Below are 21,840 nucleotides of genomic sequence, written 5' to 3' on the forward strand. Positions count from 1 at the left end.
GCAGAAGGGTTACACTTCCATGACATAATCTTGTCCTTCCTTATATTATCTTTATCTGAAGCTGTATTTTTCCTTTTTCTAGTGGCTAAAATAAGCTCCTGCACACTAAAACTTTTGTTTAACACATCAGCAGCATATTCTCTCCAGCCATTTAATAGTTCACAGTAATCTTCAATAAACCTTCATTTTTTTCACAAAACTTATTTCTTTGATTCATACCACTAATGACCTTTTGGAATTCTTTTCCTAAAATGTCTGCCTTTCCTAAGTTGGAGACCTTAGTTTCATTGCTTCACTGTTTAAGACTTTTACTTCCAATTCCAGTCATTCTTTGAATTTGCTTATATATTTCTGAAAACCTTTAATCTTGGTTCAGTTAACATACATTTCTCCAACTTTCTTTTTTGGTCTGTCTGATAATCCTTTGCACTACCACCTTACATCTTTTATAATTCTTTAAGTCTTTAGTATTCACTATATGTTTGTTTGCTTGGATGCCTTATTACTTTCCTTGATTGCTTATTTGCAATCCTAATTCCACCAGGGAACCGAATTTCTAAGTCGGCAGCAATTTGGTGTTTTGTAGATGGCCTGATCAGCTGCTGCTGTAATTCTTTTTATTACGTTGTTATAGAATTCTCCTAGGTTGTCAATTGCACAGCTACTGCATAAATATTCATCATCCTTAATCTTGAAAGGGCCCCAATTAGCTTTTTAAAATTCCAGTTCGAAACTCTTTTCATGTTTTTTGACATTTCTTCAGCCTTGATACCCAATAAGTGTAGGAGGTGATCATTTCCCATTTACTAGCTTATATTATTTGTTGCAATTCCCAGATCCAAAACAGAAGAGGATCCATCCAATCAATTAAATCTAGTAGGTGCTCCTGTGTTCAATATTACAGTTATGTATATCAATAAATTGTTCTAAACAGTTACCATTTCAGTCAGTTTTCTTACTTCACCATAGTACATTATGACTATTAAAGTCTCTTCAAATTATCATAGAGTTTTTGACATTACATAATTTTTCTAGTTCCATATTAACTAATTTTTACATGGATTATAAAAATTATATATCTGTATATAAATGATTTTGTTCTGCATAAGAATCTTAATAGCATTATATTCAAAACGTAGTTTCCGCGTATCCATTTTGATCTAGCTAAATCCTCCTCTCCTTTGGTAGCCTCTCGATCCTCCAGAGTATATCATACCCCCCGTAGATTGAATGCAAGTTTACTTATTATCCATCTTTCTTGCATACATATTGCATTAGGCTTTTTTCCCCCAATTTAGAGATGGCTTTCTTAAATTCCGGTCTATGCACTATTAAACCATGCACATTCCAGCTAAGGATCATTAAGATCATGTTATTTAAGCTATTTTATTGCATTCAGTCAAAATCCTGTTAATGCAGTCTATTGAGAGGTTGTCTCTCTTTACATATTTTTCTGCTGCATTTGCTGTGATTTCAAACCTTTGAGGTTTTTTCTCCACCTGCAAGGTGCAATTAATTACTTCTATAATGAACACTATAAACTTCTCTTTACTAACAAGCAATACATCATCTCCCATTCCTCTCATATTCTCCTCCCTGGTCAGAGATGTGTTCTGCTGCCCCGAACATCTTTTTTGCTTACTTGCAAATGCATCCGATGAAGTGAGCTGTAGCTCACAAAAGCTTATGCTCAAATAAATTGGTTAGTCTCTAAGCTGCCACTAGTACTCCTTGTCTTTTTGCAAATACAGACTAACACGGCTGCTACTCTGAAACCTTTGCTTACTTGCATATTTTTTTTCTATTTTCTGCAGTGTGTATCTTTTGATTGCCTCTGCATGAGATACTTTGTGAATAGGTTTCATTTTTTGTAATTCTCTAGCTTGTTCTGCTACTGCACATCCTTTATTGCTGCACTGGGTTTTCCCTCGCAAGTGCTGCATTTAGGTTCTGTTCCTTCTACACGCTTGTCATGGGAGTTATTTCCTCCACATTTGCTGCACCACGTTGTTCCCTTGCAAATGGCTGCCATACATCCAAATCTTTGACAATTAAAGCACCTCACCAGAGGTGCGGGGACTGGGAATATATGGTTTAACGCAGAAAGATTGATAATCCATTTGGATCCTATTGGGAAGCATCCTACCTTTAAGAAAAGGAGTACTTGTGGCACCTTAGAGACTAACCAATTTATTTGAGCATGAGCTTTCGTTCTGATGAAGTGAGCTGTAGCTCACGAAAGCTCATGCTCAAATAAATTGGTTAGTCTCTAAGGTGCCACAAGTACTCCTTTTCTTTTTGCGAATACAGACTAACACGGCTGTTCCTCTGAATCCTACCTTTAAGTGTTATGTGTACAGTCGTAGATGGCCTTTCCCTCCCTCTCTTACTAAGTAGCCATTTAACAAACAATACTTTATCTTCACCTATACTCTTTTAGATATTATCCTCAGATTTCATACATAACCCCTCTTACTTCAATCAGGAATTTAGGCCATTGAGAAATAACTTTCATTTTCCCTAAGGTTGCAGTTTTTAGAAGTTTTTCAGCTTGCTCTTTATGCCTACACTCTATCAATAGATCGCCACCCAGCAATTCTTTTAGTTCTTTGAATGACACCAACACTTCGCTTCATCCATTCTGCCATTCTCAGGGGGTTAACTTCCCCTGTTTTCACATCTTCTGTCTCTGATCTGACAATTACAACATGCTGACTTTTATCCTGTTTTTTTCTTTAATTTCTATGAATTCCTTATTCTTCAAATCCTGGTATATCTAATTTTTTTTAATTTTTCCTGATCCGAGACCATCGCACATCCCTTGCTTTTTCTCCTTCATAATCCAAGACAATTTTCTCTTTTTCCCCACTGACCCCCATTGTCAGGTTCAATGTTCAGCCTCATTTCAGCTGGGGGCTAGCTGCAGTCCTCCACCCTGCCTCCTCCTCAACTGCCTGCCAGCCAGCTTTCTCTCTCCAGCCATCCTCAGCCACCGCTTCCTCTCTCCACTAGCTGCCCCAGCCAGGCCCCTTCTCCTTTGGTTCTGTGGCATGGCAAGCTCACTCCCTGAGTCTATGACTGCTATCCACTGGATTTCATAGACAGATTATGAAAAAGTCTGTCATCTTTCCCAGGACGATTACAAATTGGAGAATAGCTTTTTTAATTGGGCCCCATTTTCCTTGCATTCTGTACTGGTGTTGCAAAGAAAATTTTATTACTCCAAGGTTTCTGAGTTTTCCATATAAATATCTCCTTTTACTGGTACAATCTTTACAGGTCCATGGGAGATGATTTATTTTTTCTCAGACCTTACATATTTTACCAAGTCCATCCTTAAGTTTGTTAGAAATAGATTACTATTTAATCCACAATGACCTGCTAAAATTCTGAATTGAGCCACTTCACTCTTCCTCTCATGTCCTTGGATTATGTAAACATTTCAACTATTGGCCATACTTCACAGATTCCCCCCTTTCCCCCCCTTCATTTCACATGGACACAAGTTCCTGCCATTCCTTCCTTATCTCATTTTTGATTAAGTGTGTAAATTCAATTTGCTCAGTGGGATCTCTAGGTCAACTTGTTAATGCTCAATAGCATTTTTTGCCTCTTTGTTTGCCTACGCATTGCCAGCAATCCCTACATGTGCCTGGATCCATGCTATTACTAGTCACATCACATTGCACCAATTTGTTTGTTAGCATATTTCATTAAGTATATCATTTCTGTGTAGGGTGACCAGATGTCCTGATTTTATAGGGACAGTCCCAATATTCGGGGCTTTTTTGTTTATATATGCGCCAATTACCCCCTACCCCAATCCCGAATTTTCACACTTTCTACTGGTCACCCTAGCCATTGTATAGTGCCTGCAATTCTGATAAGGAATCAGACAGGAAGGCAACTGGCCATACATGGTAGGCCCAACTTAGTGTTAGCTCAGCCATAAAGACAGAGATAAAGTTAGTTAGCCCTATGGCTTTCTTGAATCCAAATGCAGGCACACAGAAAGCTGTTCCCACTCTACCTGTTGCTTCCCCTTTGGAGCCATCAATATACATTTGACAGTAATGTCCCCACTTATCACAGATATATTGATTTGCTATATCTTGTATTTTTATCATTCTTTTCCCTTTTTTTTATTTTATTATATAATTCCATGTCTATTGAAGAGGGATGGTTTTCCAGTGATAGAGTATTTTCCTATAGCTATAGATTTTGGCCTCTTTTAAGCCTCTCTTTTCACTGGACTAGATGACCTCTCGAGGTCCCTTCCATCCCTATATTTCTGTGATTCTGTGATTCCACCCCAGTCAGGGAGCAGCAGGCCGGTGCAGTTAGAGCCTCCTCCATTTCCCTCTAGTCAGGAAACAAGGGTAAAGGGGCAATCAAAGCTGAATTCCCAGCTAGGGGCTATCAGCTCAACCAGAGCATGACCAGCTGATGGTCACCGACCCAAAGACAGCCTTTCACCCAGATCAGGACAAAGAGCAACCAGGGTCAGAGCCTCCAACAGGTGCCAGAGTTAGCTGAACATCAGCTGGGGAGATGCCAGAGCCAGCTAGGACCAAGGCAATTTCTAGGATCCTCAAGTTCATTCTATGCATCACCCTTCTTGGGTTTATGTTCTGCTCATTTGGAGGTTTGTAGTCATTTATGCAAATGAGGAAATGCACAATTATAAAATATGCAGATTAGGCCATTTATCATCTGGGCAAATTTCTGAACCTTCAGATTTAGCAGGTATGTTCAGAAGAAAATTGTAGCCTTCTCCCCCACCCCCCAACTATAATCATCATATGGGCCAAAGCAGGAAAATATCAGCGCAGATCCAGGTACTCTCAAAGGCCTCTTTCTGTTCAGGATGGAGAGATAATACATTCTGTTTGACTCTAAATCTATTATATTAGAGCTTGAGGGTTTGATCTTATGAATAAGGGATATCTACTTGTTTCACCTTTCAAGTAAAAGAGAATTTACAAATCTGTATAGATCTAACATTTTGACTATAATTTATTATTTATTTATTGCAAGCTTTCATAAAAATGTCATTTGCTTAAATGTGTTTCTGTATCCAAGTATTTGAAGTCTACGGTTGCAGTCACTCACAAATGTAGAAGTGAACCATAATGTATCTCCGTTATTCTAACTGCCTCATCCTAGCTGCAGTAAAACAACATCTCTTGCACGATACTAATCCAGAGTCAGATACCAGCTCATTGTTCTCAGACACATACACACTGGTACCAGTGGGCAGTCTGCCTCCTTCTGATTGGTGGTTCAGTTGCCTATGAAATAGACCTCGGGAAGAGTTCATAGAATCATAGAATATCAGGGTTGTTATCTGGGTTGGATGGGACCTCAGGAGGTCATCTAGTCCAACCCCCTGCTCAAAGCAGGACCAATCCCCAACTAAATCATCCCAGCCAGGGCTTTGTCAAGCCTGACCTTAAAAATCACAAAGGAAGGAGATTTCACCACCTCCCTAGGTTACCCATTCCAGTGCTTCACCACCTTCCTAGTGAAAAAGCTTTTCCTAATATCCAACCTAAACCTCCCCCACTGCAACTTGAGACCATTACTCCTCATTCTGTCATCTGCTACCACTGAGAACAGTCTAGATCCATCCTTGTTGGAACCCCCTTTCAGGTAGTTGAAAGCAGCTATCAAATCCCCCCTCACTCTTCTTTTCCGCAGACTAAACAATCCCAGTTCCCTCAGCCTCTCCTCATAAGTCATGTGTTCCAGTCCCCTAATCATTTTTGTTGCCCTCCGCTGGACGCTTTCAAATTTTTCCACATCCTTCTTGTAGTGTGGGGCCCAAAACTGGACACAATATTCCAGATGAGACCTCACCAATGTTGAATAGAGGGGAACAATCACGTCCCTCCATCTGCTGGCAATGCCCCTACTTATACCTCCCAAAATGATGTTAGCCTTCTTGGCAACAAGGGCACACTATTGACTCATATCCGGCTTCTCATCCACTGTAACCCCTAGGTCCTTTTCTGCAGAACTGCTGCCTAGTCATCCGGTCCCTAGTCTGTAGCCGTGCATGGGATTCTTCCATCCTAAGTGCAGGACTCTGCACTTGTCCTCGTTGAACCTCATCAGAGTTCTTGAGTTCCCATCCAGTACTTCATACTGCAACATCACACAGGCCTCAGGCCTCCCTACCAATTCTGGAACCCATGCCTTCTGTATGTCCCCACTAGCTGACAGCATGGCTTAATGGATCCTTGCTATTAGGAATTTCCTGCAGCCAGCAGCCGGCTGTGACTCAACCTACACCCCTTACCCCTCCCCCCCCAAAAAAGGGTCAGTGAAGGGGCTTCACCAGCTTGGAGGGAAGACGGAGGAAATCAGCACATCCTCTTAATTTAACACTTGTACCTGAAGGATTCCACAGGACTGGTATCAGAACAATTCCCTCACATCCACTTCTCCCCAGGCCTGCTTGCTCCTTCTGCATAGACCCTCAGGCCCATGGAAAATGATCTGTCCTAAGAACAGAGGCAGAAAATGCTGCCACAGAGGTGAATAACATTCAGCAAATGGGGGAAAAGGCGCAAAGATGTTCCCCTCCAAATGTGGATGCAAAGGGCAAAATATGGCCCTTATTTTTTAAAAAAATGTAAACACATCAATTCCTGTTTGCGTTCCAAGCAGATCATCGTCACCAAGATGTAGCTAGTCACATTCTGGAGACTCAACTACATTAATAATTAATGTAAAATTAGTCTTTTTTTCCTTTTGGTGGATTTGCATTTGAACAGGAAAGCAAGAGGGGAATGGGAGCTCTGACTAGTGAGACACATATAGTCTGAGCAGGCCCTGTACTTGTTTCCCCGCTGAGACCTCATCGAGTCACCTTTCTGTATATAGCTCTTTCAACATATAGGAGAAAACCAATGATAAGCACAATTGTTATGGGTTAACTGCTACTAAAAATACCCCAGTATTTGTCCATCTATAATGGGCACTTTTGTATGTGCTCTTTGCCTTGGTGAAATATTGAAACTTCAGTAGCTTTATGAAAATCAATACTTTCCATTCAAAAATCTATTTGCTGTTTGGATACAATGCAAAATATTCAGAACAAAAATATCTCTGTAGAATGTCTATGTGAAAATTTCAAATACAAATTCCGTGATCTCTATCTGAACAAAATTCTCTCTTAATGTATCGAATCAACATGTATTTCCCATTTTTAAGCATTTAGCTGTAATTGCCCAAATTGTCCCCTCACTTATACACCAGTGCAACAAAGGATTATCCAACCCCAAAGCTCTAGGGCCAGATCTTCAACTGGCCACAGATCAATTTACACCAACGGAGGATTCAGACCTCAATGTTAAGTTCTAGTCAAGATGTATAACAGCTCATTTGTCTATCATGTGGGGTTCACTGCCATCTCAAAGGCTGCATGACAATAAATGAGTTTAACATAAAACATAAGCCAACATAAAATGGAAGCAGATTGTGAAGCATCTCAAACATATGACAAAGGATATATAATAGAAGAAATGTCCTACCTTCACAGCATGCAGTGCATCTGACACACTTCGCTCTGGCACAGTGAGAAGAGGTTTTGATTCCAGTGTTGTTGGCTTTTTGGGAGGTCTGGGTGGTGGGTGTAGGGCTTGGTTTTCAAATCTCCTCACCATGTAATATTGTTCTTCACTGATCTCTTCCACAATAGTTCTAGTTGGGGAGGATACAGTTTCGTCAACAGGTTTGCTGAGCAACTGAACAGACATATTTAGACGATACACAGGAATTTCCCAACTGTCTGCAGGATCACCAGCACTGCTGATTAGCAAGTAGGAGTCTGTGATTTCTTCTTCAAGCTGCAGTCCAGGCATAGCAGCCAAGACATCCTCCTCAATGGAGAGATCCCTCACAGACACTTTGACATTAAAGGGCAAGCGGAACTCTTTGCAAAGCTCTGAAAGCTGGTACTGTCTCTTGTCATGAATCACTTCAACAAAGCCACCTTCCATATACATAGGAAGAAGCACTTTCTTATAGGCCTCACTTAGTATTTGTTCACAGGCCAAAACATCTATCACTTTCTTCCTTCCCTGGTATATGACTTCACCAGTCTGGCACTGTTGAACTAGAAACTGGTCTCCAACGGAAACAGAAAACAATTCTGCATGGGGAGAATCAAAGGCTTTAGTTGCTACAACATGAAGCTGCTCCTTGTCACTTCTTGCTATCTCCAGGTCATAGGCAGTTAGAAACTCCCGAGGTCTTCTCTTGAACTTTCCTTTGTAGCTGGCAGGAATTAAAAAGTGTCTTTTGTGGGAATCACTTCTGATCTCAGATGCAAGGATTCTTTTTGCCTGGTACTTTTTGTGAATGACAATTTCTTTCCCAGGACATAATAAATTATAAGGTTGCTGTCTTCCTGTGGGCCCTTCTATAACCTCAGCAACCATCGGAAATTCTTTGCTTGTCCTTTCAAATACATCTTCCATGGATAATGGCTGAAGGAAAGAGCTAATATCATAACCATCTGTTACATCTATGACTTCAATGTCTAGATCAGAGAGGATATGAACTATATCCCTTCGAACTGAAAGGAAAAAGGTAAAAGTCAGTTTTTGTTTTCACACTGATGTTGTAATGAAATATACACACTCCAAGAGACAACTTAAAAAAACCCTCTAAGATGTTGTACAACCATTGTGTCCACAATTTTGCCAGTGTAAACCAATTACAAATGCAAATATTATATCTATTTTACAGATGGCTAAATACAGCCAAAAATTAAATGATTGCCCCATGGTAACACAGTTAGTCAATAAGAGTTTCTGGGAATAGAACCCAGAACTCTTAGTTATCTGCTCCATCTGCTTGAAAAAAAAGTTTCCTCTCTAAAGATAATTTAATAGTAGTATCAGGAAAAGTGATAATAGCAGATTGCAATAAAAAGATAGAGTCAGTATTTGAATTTGAGGACGAGGGAAGATGGAGAAAAATTCTTCCCCTTCTTTCCCCATTTTTAAACTAGCAGCAGTAGCAAATATGGATATGGAATACCCATCTTCTATCTGTCCAAAACAAGCACTGTCTGTAACAGATATTTTGAGCAGTTTGCATTCAGTTTAGAACACGCTGCTAGGCACAGAAGTACAGCTTATTAACTTAGATTTTTACTTACATTTCATCACTCCTTGTACTTCGTAGATTGGTGCTAGAATCAGACAGCCATCAAAATTTTCAGGAAGTGGATTAGAGGAGTCCCATGTATGTAACAGATTGGTAAATTTCACAATCCGGTTTCTACTTTTTGGGATTTTCCATTCAACAATCTCTTTCAGGGTGTAAATATGGTCATCTTCACATTCATAGAACTCTCCTTCTTGTGAGAATGGCAAAATAAATGAGTGAGACTGGTTATCTCTTACCACTCCGCAGTTCACAGTCAGTGTCCCGTTGACCTCTTCCACAGAGTTGAACATGATCTGCTCACCTTGTTTGATGGTGAGATTTGCCAGTTTTATGTCTTCATTGCAATAGAAGCAAGGATGGCCCAGTCGCGTTGGCCCAATAGAAACCTTTCTTGTGATTTCTTCAATGCTGAGATATGGAGTTTTATCAGCCACAATCTTACAAAGACCTAAGAACACAAATGTTGTATTATACAAGGGGACTTGGGAAATATGCAAGCATTCACTGTTACATCAACTTTTAGTTCATGAACCCATGAAGCCAATAAAAACTCGAAATCAAAACAAAACAAAATATTTATCATTTAAAGCATGGTTGTATTGTCAGAAAAGTGGCTCTATGAAAACAGAAAAGGAGTACTTGTGGCACCTTAGAGACTAACAAATTTGTTAGTCTCTAAGTTGCCACAAGTCCTCCTTTTCTTTTTGCGAATACAGACTAACACGGCTGCTACTCTGAAACCTGTCTCTATAAAAACAGAATCATGAAGCTTGAGTACTCATTCTCTGAGGATGACATTCAAACCTGTGCAGAAGGCCAGCCAGCACAAGACCTACGCATCACTTAAGTCCCACTTAAATCTGAATGTTAGAGTTTAAATGGGATTTAAGTGATGCATAGTTCCTGAGTTCACTCTTTGTGCATGTGTAAATTAAATTCTTAACAGCTTTCGAAGCAAAGAAGTTCAATATACAGAGGGAAAGATAATTTTTCTAACTGACTACCCTGCAAAATCAACTCGGATGTGAAAATCAAACAGTATCCTTGACACAATACACAAAGAAGTATTTTTCAGTCTAAATTATTTTCATTTCAGATTGAGGAAAACAACAAACAGGGAAGAATAAATATAAAGTCTCAATGGGAGAAAGTGTGAGAGAGAAAACAGTCTCTCATTCTATAATGTTGCATAGCTGAGCTGAAATACAAAATGACGCTACCTCGGCAACACACAGGAGATTCTTCTACATTAAATGGTGCAGCAAACAAAACTGAAAGGAGATGTCATTTAGTGACATAGCTATATAGCCCAAATGTTCTTTCAGGCTTTTGCATTTCCACCTGGAATGAAGATTATGCAAGTGGACTGTAGCTGAAGTTTTGTTGATGATTCGTGACATAGAATAGAATCCTGCTTCATCTACAATAGCTTTGTTGGCTTTGGAGAGTGTGCAGGAGTAAACACTTCCCCTCCCGCCCCCCCCCCCCCCCGTCGGTAAAGTGAGCTGATGTGACTCAGACAAACAAACAACAACATTGAGTAAAAACATTTTTATAGTGTCACTTTTCTGACCATCACTACGCTACGGCCCCATCCCTTCCAGCACGTACACAAGTGCTTAATTTTACACAGTCAATGACTTCAAAGTTAAGCACATGCAGGTTTCCAAGGTAGAGTAGGGTTTAAAATTTTCTTCACAACATTTGATCCAATGACAGTATTCCCTTTCATCTCTGTTTTTTTTTCTTTGCTGATCACTGAAATATTATCACACTCTGCTGCTACTGGTACAATTGGAGTGTAAACCACAGAGGATTATGACAAACTTGATCCATGCCTCTAAGATAGGAAATCAATGTTTTTATCAACATCTTCATGTTAACAAAAGAAACCCTCCCATGATAAAACCAGCAGCAAGTGAAAAAGAGAATTAAAATGCTCAGGCATTACAGTGAGGAGTAAACAACGAATCTTGTCGACTTTCGGATGAAGTGTTCTCTCTTAGAAGCCAGATTTGTGCCCTTGTGGAACAGGTTGTGGGGTGCAACCTCCAAATCCCATCTGAGGCTCCATGGGAAATGTGAAGTCCAGAGAATAGATCCCAAGACATTCATGTCAGCTTAGGAACTGTACTATCATTGGCTGCACTTGCCATGCTCTATGCCAGCTTGAAGGGTGGACAGCACAAAGAGGAGATGATGTTTCTCTTAGTTTAGAAGCAATACTTTTACTCCCCAAGCCCAAATAGAACACTTCTAGTTCCAGCATCCCTCACCAATTCTTACATGCAGGATAAAATAATAATAATCAGTTTCTTTGCTTCACCAAAAGGCAAATTGATTTATCGCCCCACCACACACCTGATCATGAAAACTAAGCCTTATAGGACAAATCCAGACCTGGAACTCTGTTGTTCTCAGTGTAGTTTCACATACTTATACAAAAACCGAATTTGGTCCTCAATGTTCACACTAATTATCTTTTTTCATACAGTTCAGTGACTTAGAGAGTAATTATTGATCTATATTAAAACAAACAACCAAAAACGCCCCCTCCACTGGATTATAAAAGCAAGGGAGAAGAATGTGCCGTAGCATGATTAATAGTACAGGCCACCAGATGGATGACTCCAGTATTTAGGCACGAGAGCAGCATGGTTTATCATGAGGTAACTGCAGCTCTGAAGTATTACAAGGCAGAGGCTGCATATGTGCTTCTCTAATCCCTAGGGGCACTATTAATTCGTGTTAATCATGCCCTTGGGAACTGTCTTGTTAGAAGTCCATACAGCAAGAAAAACGTGTACATTTATATATTTGTGACTGTTTTCCTAGATGAAGTGGACAGTTTAGAGAACTGAACAGAGCGGTTTCGTTAAGCTGTGTGATTAAGCTATCTTTTCACAAGATTCAGCAGTGATAACATTGCCTCATATAGACATTTGAATAATAGTTATCCTGTGGTTTTTTTGGACAGCCATAGCAAAACGCCAATTTCCCAGAAACTATAACTACATTTAATAGGTTATTCTAGGCCAAATTTTCAAAAGCAAATACCTAGGTTGTGGCTGCAAAATATGCATCAGTCCAAATTAAGTGGTAATTGCAAGCAAATGTGCACTCTCAGAATCACGCCATCCTCCCCCAATAAGGTGGCAAGGCTCTTTCCTTCCCACAAAAAACACAGCCAAACAGACCAAAAGCTCAGGCAAGAGCCTTCCCCAGCCCATTTCTTCTAGGGTGACCAGACAGCAAGTGTGAAAAATCGGGACAGGGGGTGAGGGGTAAAAGGCACCCATATAAGACAAAGTCCCAAATATCAGGACTGTCCCTATAAAATTGGGACATCTGGTCACCCTAATCTCTACTCACTTCCCATTGGGACCACACAAGAGGTATTGCAATCCTATGCTTAAAATGAAATGCCCACTGTCCCCGGTATGGAGAAAAAGAAGGGACAGGGAGTCCCACAATGCAGCTTGGCACAGTAGGAAGTGCATTTCCATGAGTTCTCCACCTCCTGAATGATTCTACACCTCCCTTCCACACCAGAGGTGCTGTTGTTCTCCCCCCACTCTCTGTGCCCTTCGTCTCGGAAGCACCAGGTGGATAATCTCCAAAGTCAATCTTAGCAAGCAGTCAGTTCATACAGCAAGGTGGGGGTAATGAGCCAATTGCAGCCTTGGGTGCTCAGCCAAAGATCTAGTGTAACAGTGAATTCGTTTTTGTCACAGAATCACTTCAGTGTGATCATTGCTTCACTATGACAAACTGCAGTCTTCACATTGCAATGTGCGTATAGCAGTTATGGCCTTTCACTCTAAAGGGAGCTTCACTAAGCTCCTGTGTACGCTTCAGCTTGTAACTGAGTTTATAACCAGTTAGGCGCATGGTTGGCTCTAAGCATGGATTGTATCCACATACAACATGATTAATACTCCAGTAGCACCTATGATAACTAACAGAAGTGTGCCCTTGCCAGAAACCCGCCTGGTAAGGATCTGTCTGGTTTAGTGTAGAGACGGAGTCACTAACAGTGCCTGTATGGCTGGCTTTTACAATCCTAGTTCTTCACAGCCATACTAAAACTTTCCAGAGTTCACTGCCTCCTGTGCCTCTGCGTATACATCTCCTCTGGACACTCTGTCCACGGTGGAAGCACTGTGGGAAAGCTGTCAGTTTTTCCCAGAATGCCCTCATTCCAGCATGGTTAGTGTGAAGGCACAAACATGGCTAAGATATGGACCTTGTGTACACTACAGAACGGGGCTATGTTTGAACATGGTTGTAAGTAATTGAGTTAGTTAACATAATGCTGATCACAACTTAGTTGTCAGTACAGACCAAGAAAAATGGGATTCAACATTGGGTCAGTTAACAGTGATTAAACCTTGGTTTTAACATTAAGGAAGGGCTGTGCTTGAGGGGGATTCCCCTAGGTAAGGCGAATCCACAGTTGCCCATTAGGGTAACTTTCTAGTTGCAATGTCTGAGCAGCAGAAAGGGGTTTCAAAGGTCTGACCCTTAATTTCTGTAGCATGTGACATAACTAAGGGTTTAATAAGGGTCACTATAATTTATGGCACCATTGCTATGCATTTAAAGAAGTTACAAGTAAGCAGATCTCCATATAGTATGTCCAAAAAGTATCGTGTTTGCAGGGATGTGGTCCTGATGAGTGAGTAAGTCACAAAGACAACACTATTATCCAGCCAATGTTCCAGGCAAGTAAGCTGCAGGAGCAAGATGGGCATTATCCCCCTGTAAATGTTGGGGATGAGGGGAACAGGGATATCATTCCTATGAAAAGTTTTTGAAAAAAATACAAGCTATTTCAATACATTGTATTCCAAAGGCAAAAGCTATGCTCTTCAGGAGTATCTTTATAAACTAGGATTAAAAGTCATCTCTGTCTGGGAATTCTTTGGCAATATATAGGGAGTCGGAAAGGATCATCACCACAAATAAAGAGATCCCTTTCCCCTCTATCAGTCTGAGACGGAACTTAGTGCTATGTTAAATTTCCTGGGACTGCTGAGCTATTTGGAATTCAGCTTTGGTACCATGAAACTGATGAATATCCTCATGTCAAAAAGCAGGTTTTATATGAATCAGTAATTAATACCCTTTAATCATACAAAACTAGAGATCCAGTTAGCCCCTTGGGTTCATGCTCCGTCAGGGTTGGGAGGAGAAAAATCTTTATCTTTCATTCTGATGGTTTTCTTAATTTTGGTAACAGCATGCTCGAGCAGACAGCTAAAAGAACTATGTGGACTTGTGCATGTTGCTCCTATACTGATTATGCCCGTGAATTAAATGTTACCTAGTAACCACCTGCTTGTGTTTGAGTATGTAAGGTTCCATATGTCTCTCTCTCTACAGATAAGAGGTAAATATTAAAAATTTTATTATTGTGTGAAGAGTGAAAACAACAGCAATCCTTCTTTAGCTGGCATTGTATGCACTGATGATTTCTCATAATGCTTTGCTTGCTCTGATATATTTGTTCATTTTTTTTTACCAGGATTTTTTTTTAAATCTGTTATCCACGGCTATCCAGAACCTTATTAAAATCATTATAAATTACATTATTATAAATTACAATCCAGATGTTTTTCATACTTAACATAGCAACAATTCCTCATGAGAAAGAGACATACGATAAAGTTAAGTTTCTAAATTTCAGACGTTGAGGCTGAGTGCAAAAAAGTGTCAATAGACATTTTTTTCCATCCGTGTCATAAAAAATGGCTGGATCAACTTCACTTAGACTTTCTAAATATAATCACATTTTGGCAGAAATCAAGGCATGTACATTTCCCAGAAGGGAACTTTTGGGGCTGGGAGAAAGTTACAAGCAATGGAAAGTACAAGTTTAGAATGCATTTGCAAATATATTGGCCAAGGCCCTCCACTGAACTCAGTGGCATTTCTCTATTATAAGTGAATAACCAGAATTAGGCTTAATCTCAGCTCTGCCATTGATATACTGTGTTATTTTTGGCAAGTTACATCTCTACGTACCTCAGTTGCCCTTAGCTAAAATGGGATAACCATGCTAACCTCTTTTTGTGAGAATGCTAATCAAGATTATTATTAAAAGGAAACTATTACAGGTCTTCGTAAAAAGAAAAGGAGTACTTGTGGCACCTTAGAGACTAACAAATTTATTTGTAGCTCACAGAAGCTTATGCTCAAATAAATTTGTTAGTCTCTAAGGTGCCACAAGTCCTCCTTTTCTTATTGCGAATACAGACTAACACGGCTGCTATTCTGAAACTATTACAGGTCTTGTGAGCAGTCAGAGAATCTACAAATACGTATGCAGACTAAAGAGCACAAAGAAAACATTAACAGTAGGACCAAGTTCAGGTGTCATGAAATCTGTCAGCCTTCACCAAGTTGTTCATGATGAAAAGAGTAGTTCAGAAATATTTGCTGGATGTAGCTATTCAAGCGACTAACATAACAGCATAAGATTTTTTTTGTCCAGTGTGTGAGCACAGAAAGAATAGACTGATCCTCTGAAGCATGAACGGACAGATTAGAATGAGGATAAAATGAAATAACATAGATATGAACTCATGTTTTCAGTAGTTTTTGCTAATACCAGGGTCAAATTAGGCCTTTATCAGGAATCAGATTTTCCGGAAAAGAAATAAGGAGTTCTACAGAGTTGTGCAGACAAACACCAGAAATGTTCACAAAGAAAAAGAGCAAAAATTATTTAAAGCCAGTGGGCCTGATTCTTCTCTCAAATGCATCAATTTTTTACCAGTCTAATTCTCTTAACTTGGATGGAGTTGCTCCTCATTTACACCAGCACAAAGAGAGAGGATAAGCAGGCTCATGGGGTGCAAATGATAATTCACAATGAATGGCACTTGAAAAGAACATAACAAAAAGTTTGCTCTTTTCCACAAGGAGCCAGAAGACTGCTAGAAGCACAGCACAAGAGTTCTGGTGAACTAAATAATATTTCTTCCAAAATAAGCCAATGATAGAGTTTTAAAAAGGAACTGTAACTCAAATACAGCATAGACTTTTATGTGCTGTGAGGGAAAGTAAGCCAAGAGCATTTAACATAATTTCATTCAGGCCAGAATTTTAGAAAAGGAAAAATTGTATAGTCAGACAATAATGGTAATGAGTGGGACTGTTTGGTGTTTTACAATTGAATCTTTTTTATAGAAGAAAAAAATTAGACCAGTGAAGCAAATTTTCAGTAGTGTACACCAGAAGAGATCCCAAATGTAGGTATATAATGCGATTTCTCTCTTAGACTAACAAGAGGCTTCATCGTTACCTTTACGCTGCTGAGTTTAGCACAACCCATCACCTAGGGTGTAACCGTGCAAAGTGGTGTTAGTAGATATGAGTTCAGTCTCACAAGGCTCAACATAATGGATTTATGTTTCCAATGGAAATTGATTTTCTTTCCTGTCAATACCAAGTTCCTTTCTCAAATAGACTGGTTGAATGAGTTTTCAGATCTCCCTGAAGATTGGAGTAGAGTCAGAGCAATCATAGAATCTCAGGGTTGGAAGGGACCTCAGGAGGTCATCTAGTCCAACCCCCTGCTCAAAGCAGGACCAATCCCCAATATTTGCCCCAGATCCCTAAATGGCCCCCTCAAGGATTGAACTCACAACCCTGGGTTTAGCAGGCCAATGCTCAAACCACTGAGCTAGACCCCCCAGGATTAAATTCAGCTCTGGTGTAAAAGGATGCAACTCTCTAACACCAAGTGTAAATTTGATTCCCTGAATTCAACCGGTGCCAATACTGACTACCCCATGCATTTAAAACACAAGTCAGATCCCCCCAAAAACATGAGACTGACTTAAAAAGCACAAGATTTTCAAGCTCTGGCTCCCAGTCCAGTTGCCTAGTGTGTCTCAGTGCCCACTCCCTGATCCCATCTCTTAGTCTTGCCGCTCCCACTGACCCCCGAGTTTCCACACCAGCCCTTGTTTCACAGTCACTCCCAGTGTTCCCCCTGTCATCTCCCAGTACGAGTTACAATTCCCTCCCCTCCCCCAAGTCCCATTTTTAATCTACTTCCTCCACTGCCCCCCTTGCCCCAGGTCCAGGTCCAATCCCTTCTGAATTTGAATCTGGCTGCTTCCTCCTCCACTGTGCCTGGGCCCCCTCAGTGGAGGCGCTAAGAGCACAGGAGAGACAGCCTCTCTGCTCTAGTTCTGGTTCCTGGCACTAGAATAGCCCATAGCAACTGGGAATAGTAATTGCAGAGCGCCTGCAGCTCTGGGATGGAGTGTGTGTGGTCTGATGAGCACGTAGGAGCTATGAAGGGCTTGAATATGGTCACCAGAGATGGAATCTTTGGGAAGTGCAGCTGCCAAACTCTAAGAAGTCTCTTCTGAGCATGTGTGAGCTTAGCTTTTTCAGAGGCTGCTAACTTGGCCAAATGTTGGTGCTGCTTCTGTGGGGAAAAAACACAAGATCCATCCCTGAGGCAAGGGCCACGCTCGCCAAATTTCAAGTCCCTGATCCAAAGCGCGGGGACACCAGAACTTCTCAACCAAACAGTAGTAAGAATTTTTTTCAACATTGACAAAACACCGTATTTTCCCCTAATCTCATTCTCAGAAATGGCTGAACCATTTTTGCAGACGCCAAAAATAAATAAATAAATATTAGCCTCAAGAAGACACCTGGCATGGAAAATTTCAGCCCAAACAGTTGAAGTCTGGCATAGTCATAAGTAACTGAAAACAGAGTTTGATAATGAGTCTTCTGTTGGACAACCTTAGGTATAAGCAGTGTTACCAGCTCCACTTTTAATATTATTATTATTTCTTATTCAAGCATGAGAGTCCCGCAAAGTAAAATTTAGAAATTAGTTTCTTTTATCTAGTGCCATCTATTATGACTGTATTTTTTGGCATCCTAGTGGGTACCTCAACAGACATCATCATGTACATCATAAGAATAGAACAGATAAAGGTGATAATGGGGTTTATAAAACTTCAGTAACCTATATTCATGAAATACTGTACCTGGAAAATTCAGGGGCAATTCAATTCTGGCTGAGCACTGGTCGTCTTCATTACTCTCGCAGATGCTTGCAATGATCTTATTAACTTTGAACCCAGTAACTTTAATCAATTCTCCGGTTGGCAGGCAGCATTCATTTCCAAACATTTCATAAACGGAGCCTTAGGAAACACAAAAGGAAAGAAAAGATGGTACACAAGTTTTAAGCACGATTTAAAATACCCGTATTGCTTTTCTTGGAATATTTCCTTCTGCATAGACACTAAAAGCCATTTAAATCAGTTATGTGAAACTTACATGATCTTCTGCAACTACTTGGTTTTCATTCTCCCTCTCAATATTACAGACCCTGCCGTCAGGTTTTTTCCCTAGTTTTTTTCCCCCTTCAGTATAATTTCTGACCAAAAGATCAAAATCAATCTAAGATCAAAGTTTACTCTATTGGGATATAGGGTATATACAAGAAGCTATATGGGATAGGATCCTAGTATTTCCTATAGGATACATAATATTAAAAAGAATGGAGTTTCCTCTCCATGGGCCTGATACAAAGACTATTGAAGTAAAGGGAAAGTTTTCTTTTGACTTCAGTGCACTTTGGATCAGCTGCATCTGTGCATGTAGTCCATGTAGTTCCCAATAGCATTTTAACATACCATTATGAAGAGAAAAGAGCCTAAAAAGATCAGCCCTTCAATCTTTTTACATTGAAATAGAATGGTCTCAGCCAGTCAGAGAGTAGGAATATCATACAATCTGGACCCACAACTGTACAGTAAATTTCAGTAGCAGTGCAGAACACAAATCTCTGTACTCTGATTTTTACCACTGCCTGCAGAACTCATCAACCTGGTGGCCACCATATGGGGAAGGACCATCTCAACTTCACAGCTATATCAAAAATACTACCTATTAGCAGTGTCATTCTCTTCTTAGTGACTCAAGGTTGAATCCAAGTCATAACCATATCCTGGGCTAATAAACACCTCTCACTCAGTACAGTGTTTCGTAGTGAACTCATAGATAAGCTGCAGTCTCAAGGTGTCGTTGTTTAAGAACTCAGTGATGAAACCATGCACTACCATGAATGGTCCCATTGAAACCTATGGTGCTCCTCTTGGTAATAAGCACTACATTTGGTAGCAGGTGATTGCAGTATTGAGCCCTAAGAGGAGGATAAAAGTGCAATCTAAAATAAGATACATTGGAGAAGTGGCAGCATCTCCATAATTAAGGCTATATTCAGTGTTCCCTTAGAAATGAAGGTTCCCCTACACTTCTCACTGGGAATATGAAAGCCCACTGAAGCGGTGTGAGCTGTCTCCCAAAATAATTTCCAGGAGCTGAGGAGAGTCCAGAAAAAGAGCTCTCCCTACGTTCTTTAGCACATATTGGGCGAGCAGAGGAAATAACACTTCCCCCACCTCCATGGACCTGGGTTCGAGGTATGAAGTGGGTGTCTTCACTGGAGTGTGTTACTAGGACTTCTGGGGGCATATCCCATGGTTCTTTGCGCTGCTGCAGGCTTAGCCATTCTATGGTTCTTGCCCAGTGAAATATGGGAAACCTTGTCTTTTCCTTCTGGGCATATGGGGGGGCTGGGTAGAATGATGGGAAGGCATTGGGGGACTAAGAGCACTTGCTTACTTCAGCCTGCATCCTCACTGTCGAATGCATGGGTTACCAGCCACCCTGACAGCCTCACGCAGGCTTGAGCCTTATCTATACCCCCAGCCACTCCAGCTAGCTTGGAACGAAAGCACCACCAAAGTCAGCCAAGAGGGTGTGGATGGGAGACGGTTTACGGGTAACACCTGAGTAAGAGCCTGGGTGAACTTTGCAGTGAAAACATACCGAAAGAAACTATTCTATTCCCAGTAACATCCTCATCTTATGGGGTGCCTTCAGAGGCAGCAAGGCGAGGTTGCTCCTGTACTGTACTTCTCCAGTGATTACAGGATTGCAGTCCTCAGATACCTCCTCACAGGGAGCATGTGCAGGACTGATTTTCTGCTCCCTGCAAGGAGAAGCAGGATGAAGCAGTATTTTCTCTCTTCATGTAGAACAGGGAAGTACATTTACACTCACACAGCACCGAGAGAGGGTGGGGATTGCAGTGCTGCCAGGACTTCCTCACAGTGAATCCCCCCCTGCGATGCAGAGGGCCATTCTACTTCGCTTGTGGACTCTGCAGGCAGGGACTGTCTTTTTGTTACATGTTTGTACAGGGCTTAGCACAATGGAGTCCTCATCTATGGTTATGGTCCTTGGAAACTACTGCAACACAAACAACAATCTGGCGCAAGCTGGTGTAGTTTATGCCTCCCTGAGCCACGCTCAGTTAATCTGGCCCTAAATATATAAGACCAGGAAAGTCACTGCCCTGATTCACTATAAAAGAACAATTTGTCTTTCTTACGGCAAAAACTGAATCCTGTCACTGCTTGCACCCCAGCAATACCGTATTGACTAACACAGCTACTACTATACGCCCTGCTGGACCTCTCTGGGTTACAGTGGCTGATGCTCCAACGACCACATGAGGAAGTGTCAGAGCTCTCCTTGCTTTAGCTGTGCTCCATAGGCACATGTTAGAGAGAGCGAGATGAAACAGCCGTGAAAATGGTAATCCTCTTTATCTCATGGAAAAAACCTCACCACCCTTCATATACAGTACAGTATACAGATAATAACATCACTGATTTTGATCAGAAAAGGTAAATCCCAGAGGACACAGCATGAAAGAACACTTCGGGGGTATTGGGTTTAGTGTGCGGGTGCTGGTCTTTGGCGTACAGAAGGTCAGACTAAATGATCTGATGGTCCCTTCTGGCCTTAAACTCCATGACTCTGGATTACAGTCCACATGGAACTATGTACACTGAATTCTATTATCCTCTCCAGCACATTAGCCACTGGACCAACAGGTCCGTGACCAACTGGGGGCCCTGGAAAATTGGGCGCCCCCATGTCCCAACCCTTCTCCCTAGCAGGAGCGCCAGGTGTGGGGGCGGGGCAAGCCCCAGCGCCCTTACCCCATTTCCCGGCAGGAGCGCTGCGGTGTTGGGGGAGGAGGGAACTGCAGGCAGAAGGAGTGGAGAGGGGCCCCCACTTGCTCTGGCCCAACACCCCACCAATCCATAATCCACCTCTGACCCTCTCCCACAAAATGAATCTATGATGAATGCGCTAGTAAAAGGGAGCACATTGTTCATTGTATCTTCTTTATTCATTGAAGCTTTAGGGCTAGATTCTCTGCTGCACCCACTTTTCCAAACTATGTAAGTTGGCAATAGCCCCCAACAGACCAACTACCAGCTGAGAATAGCTGGACTGTAGTGGTGCTCCAGCCACAACCCTCTAAAGTCAGGGCTGGATGACAGATGTCAGGGTTCCCCCACACACACTCTGACCTCTGAGGTACAGATGTGGGGACCTGCGTGAAAGACCCCCTAAATTTATATTCTACCAGTTTAGGTAAAAACTTCCCCAAGGCACAAATTCCTTTCCTTGTCCTTGGATGGTATTGCTGCCACCACCAAGTGATTTACACAAAAATTCAGGGAAGGGTCACTTAGAATACCTGTCCCTCCAAAATATCCCCCCAAACTCCTTCACCCCCTTTCCTGGGGAGAC

The 21,840-nt window shown here is 41.2% G+C and overlaps 1 protein-coding gene across 1 annotated transcript in view; it reads right to left on the reverse strand.

Annotated features, from left to right (window-relative positions):
- The window catches only part of THEMIS (thymocyte selection associated), a 121,847-nt gene that overhangs the window by 78,941 nt on the left and 21,066 nt on the right, over positions 1-21,840 (reverse strand). Inside the window, exons 2-4 of the mRNA XM_048844603.2 lie at positions 18,207-18,365; positions 9,173-9,631; positions 7,539-8,584 (exon numbers count right to left, since the gene is read on the reverse strand). Of these exons, the coding sequence (XP_048700560.1) occupies positions 7,539-8,584; positions 9,173-9,631; positions 18,207-18,365 (1,664 nt within the window). The remainder of the gene's footprint in view (positions 1-7,538; positions 8,585-9,172; positions 9,632-18,206; positions 18,366-21,840) is intronic.

The sequence above is a fragment of the Caretta caretta genome, chromosome 3 (genome assembly GCF_965140235.1).
Source record: "Caretta caretta isolate rCarCar2 chromosome 3, rCarCar1.hap1, whole genome shotgun sequence".
Taxonomy (NCBI): Eukaryota; Metazoa; Chordata; order Testudines; family Cheloniidae; genus Caretta; species Caretta caretta.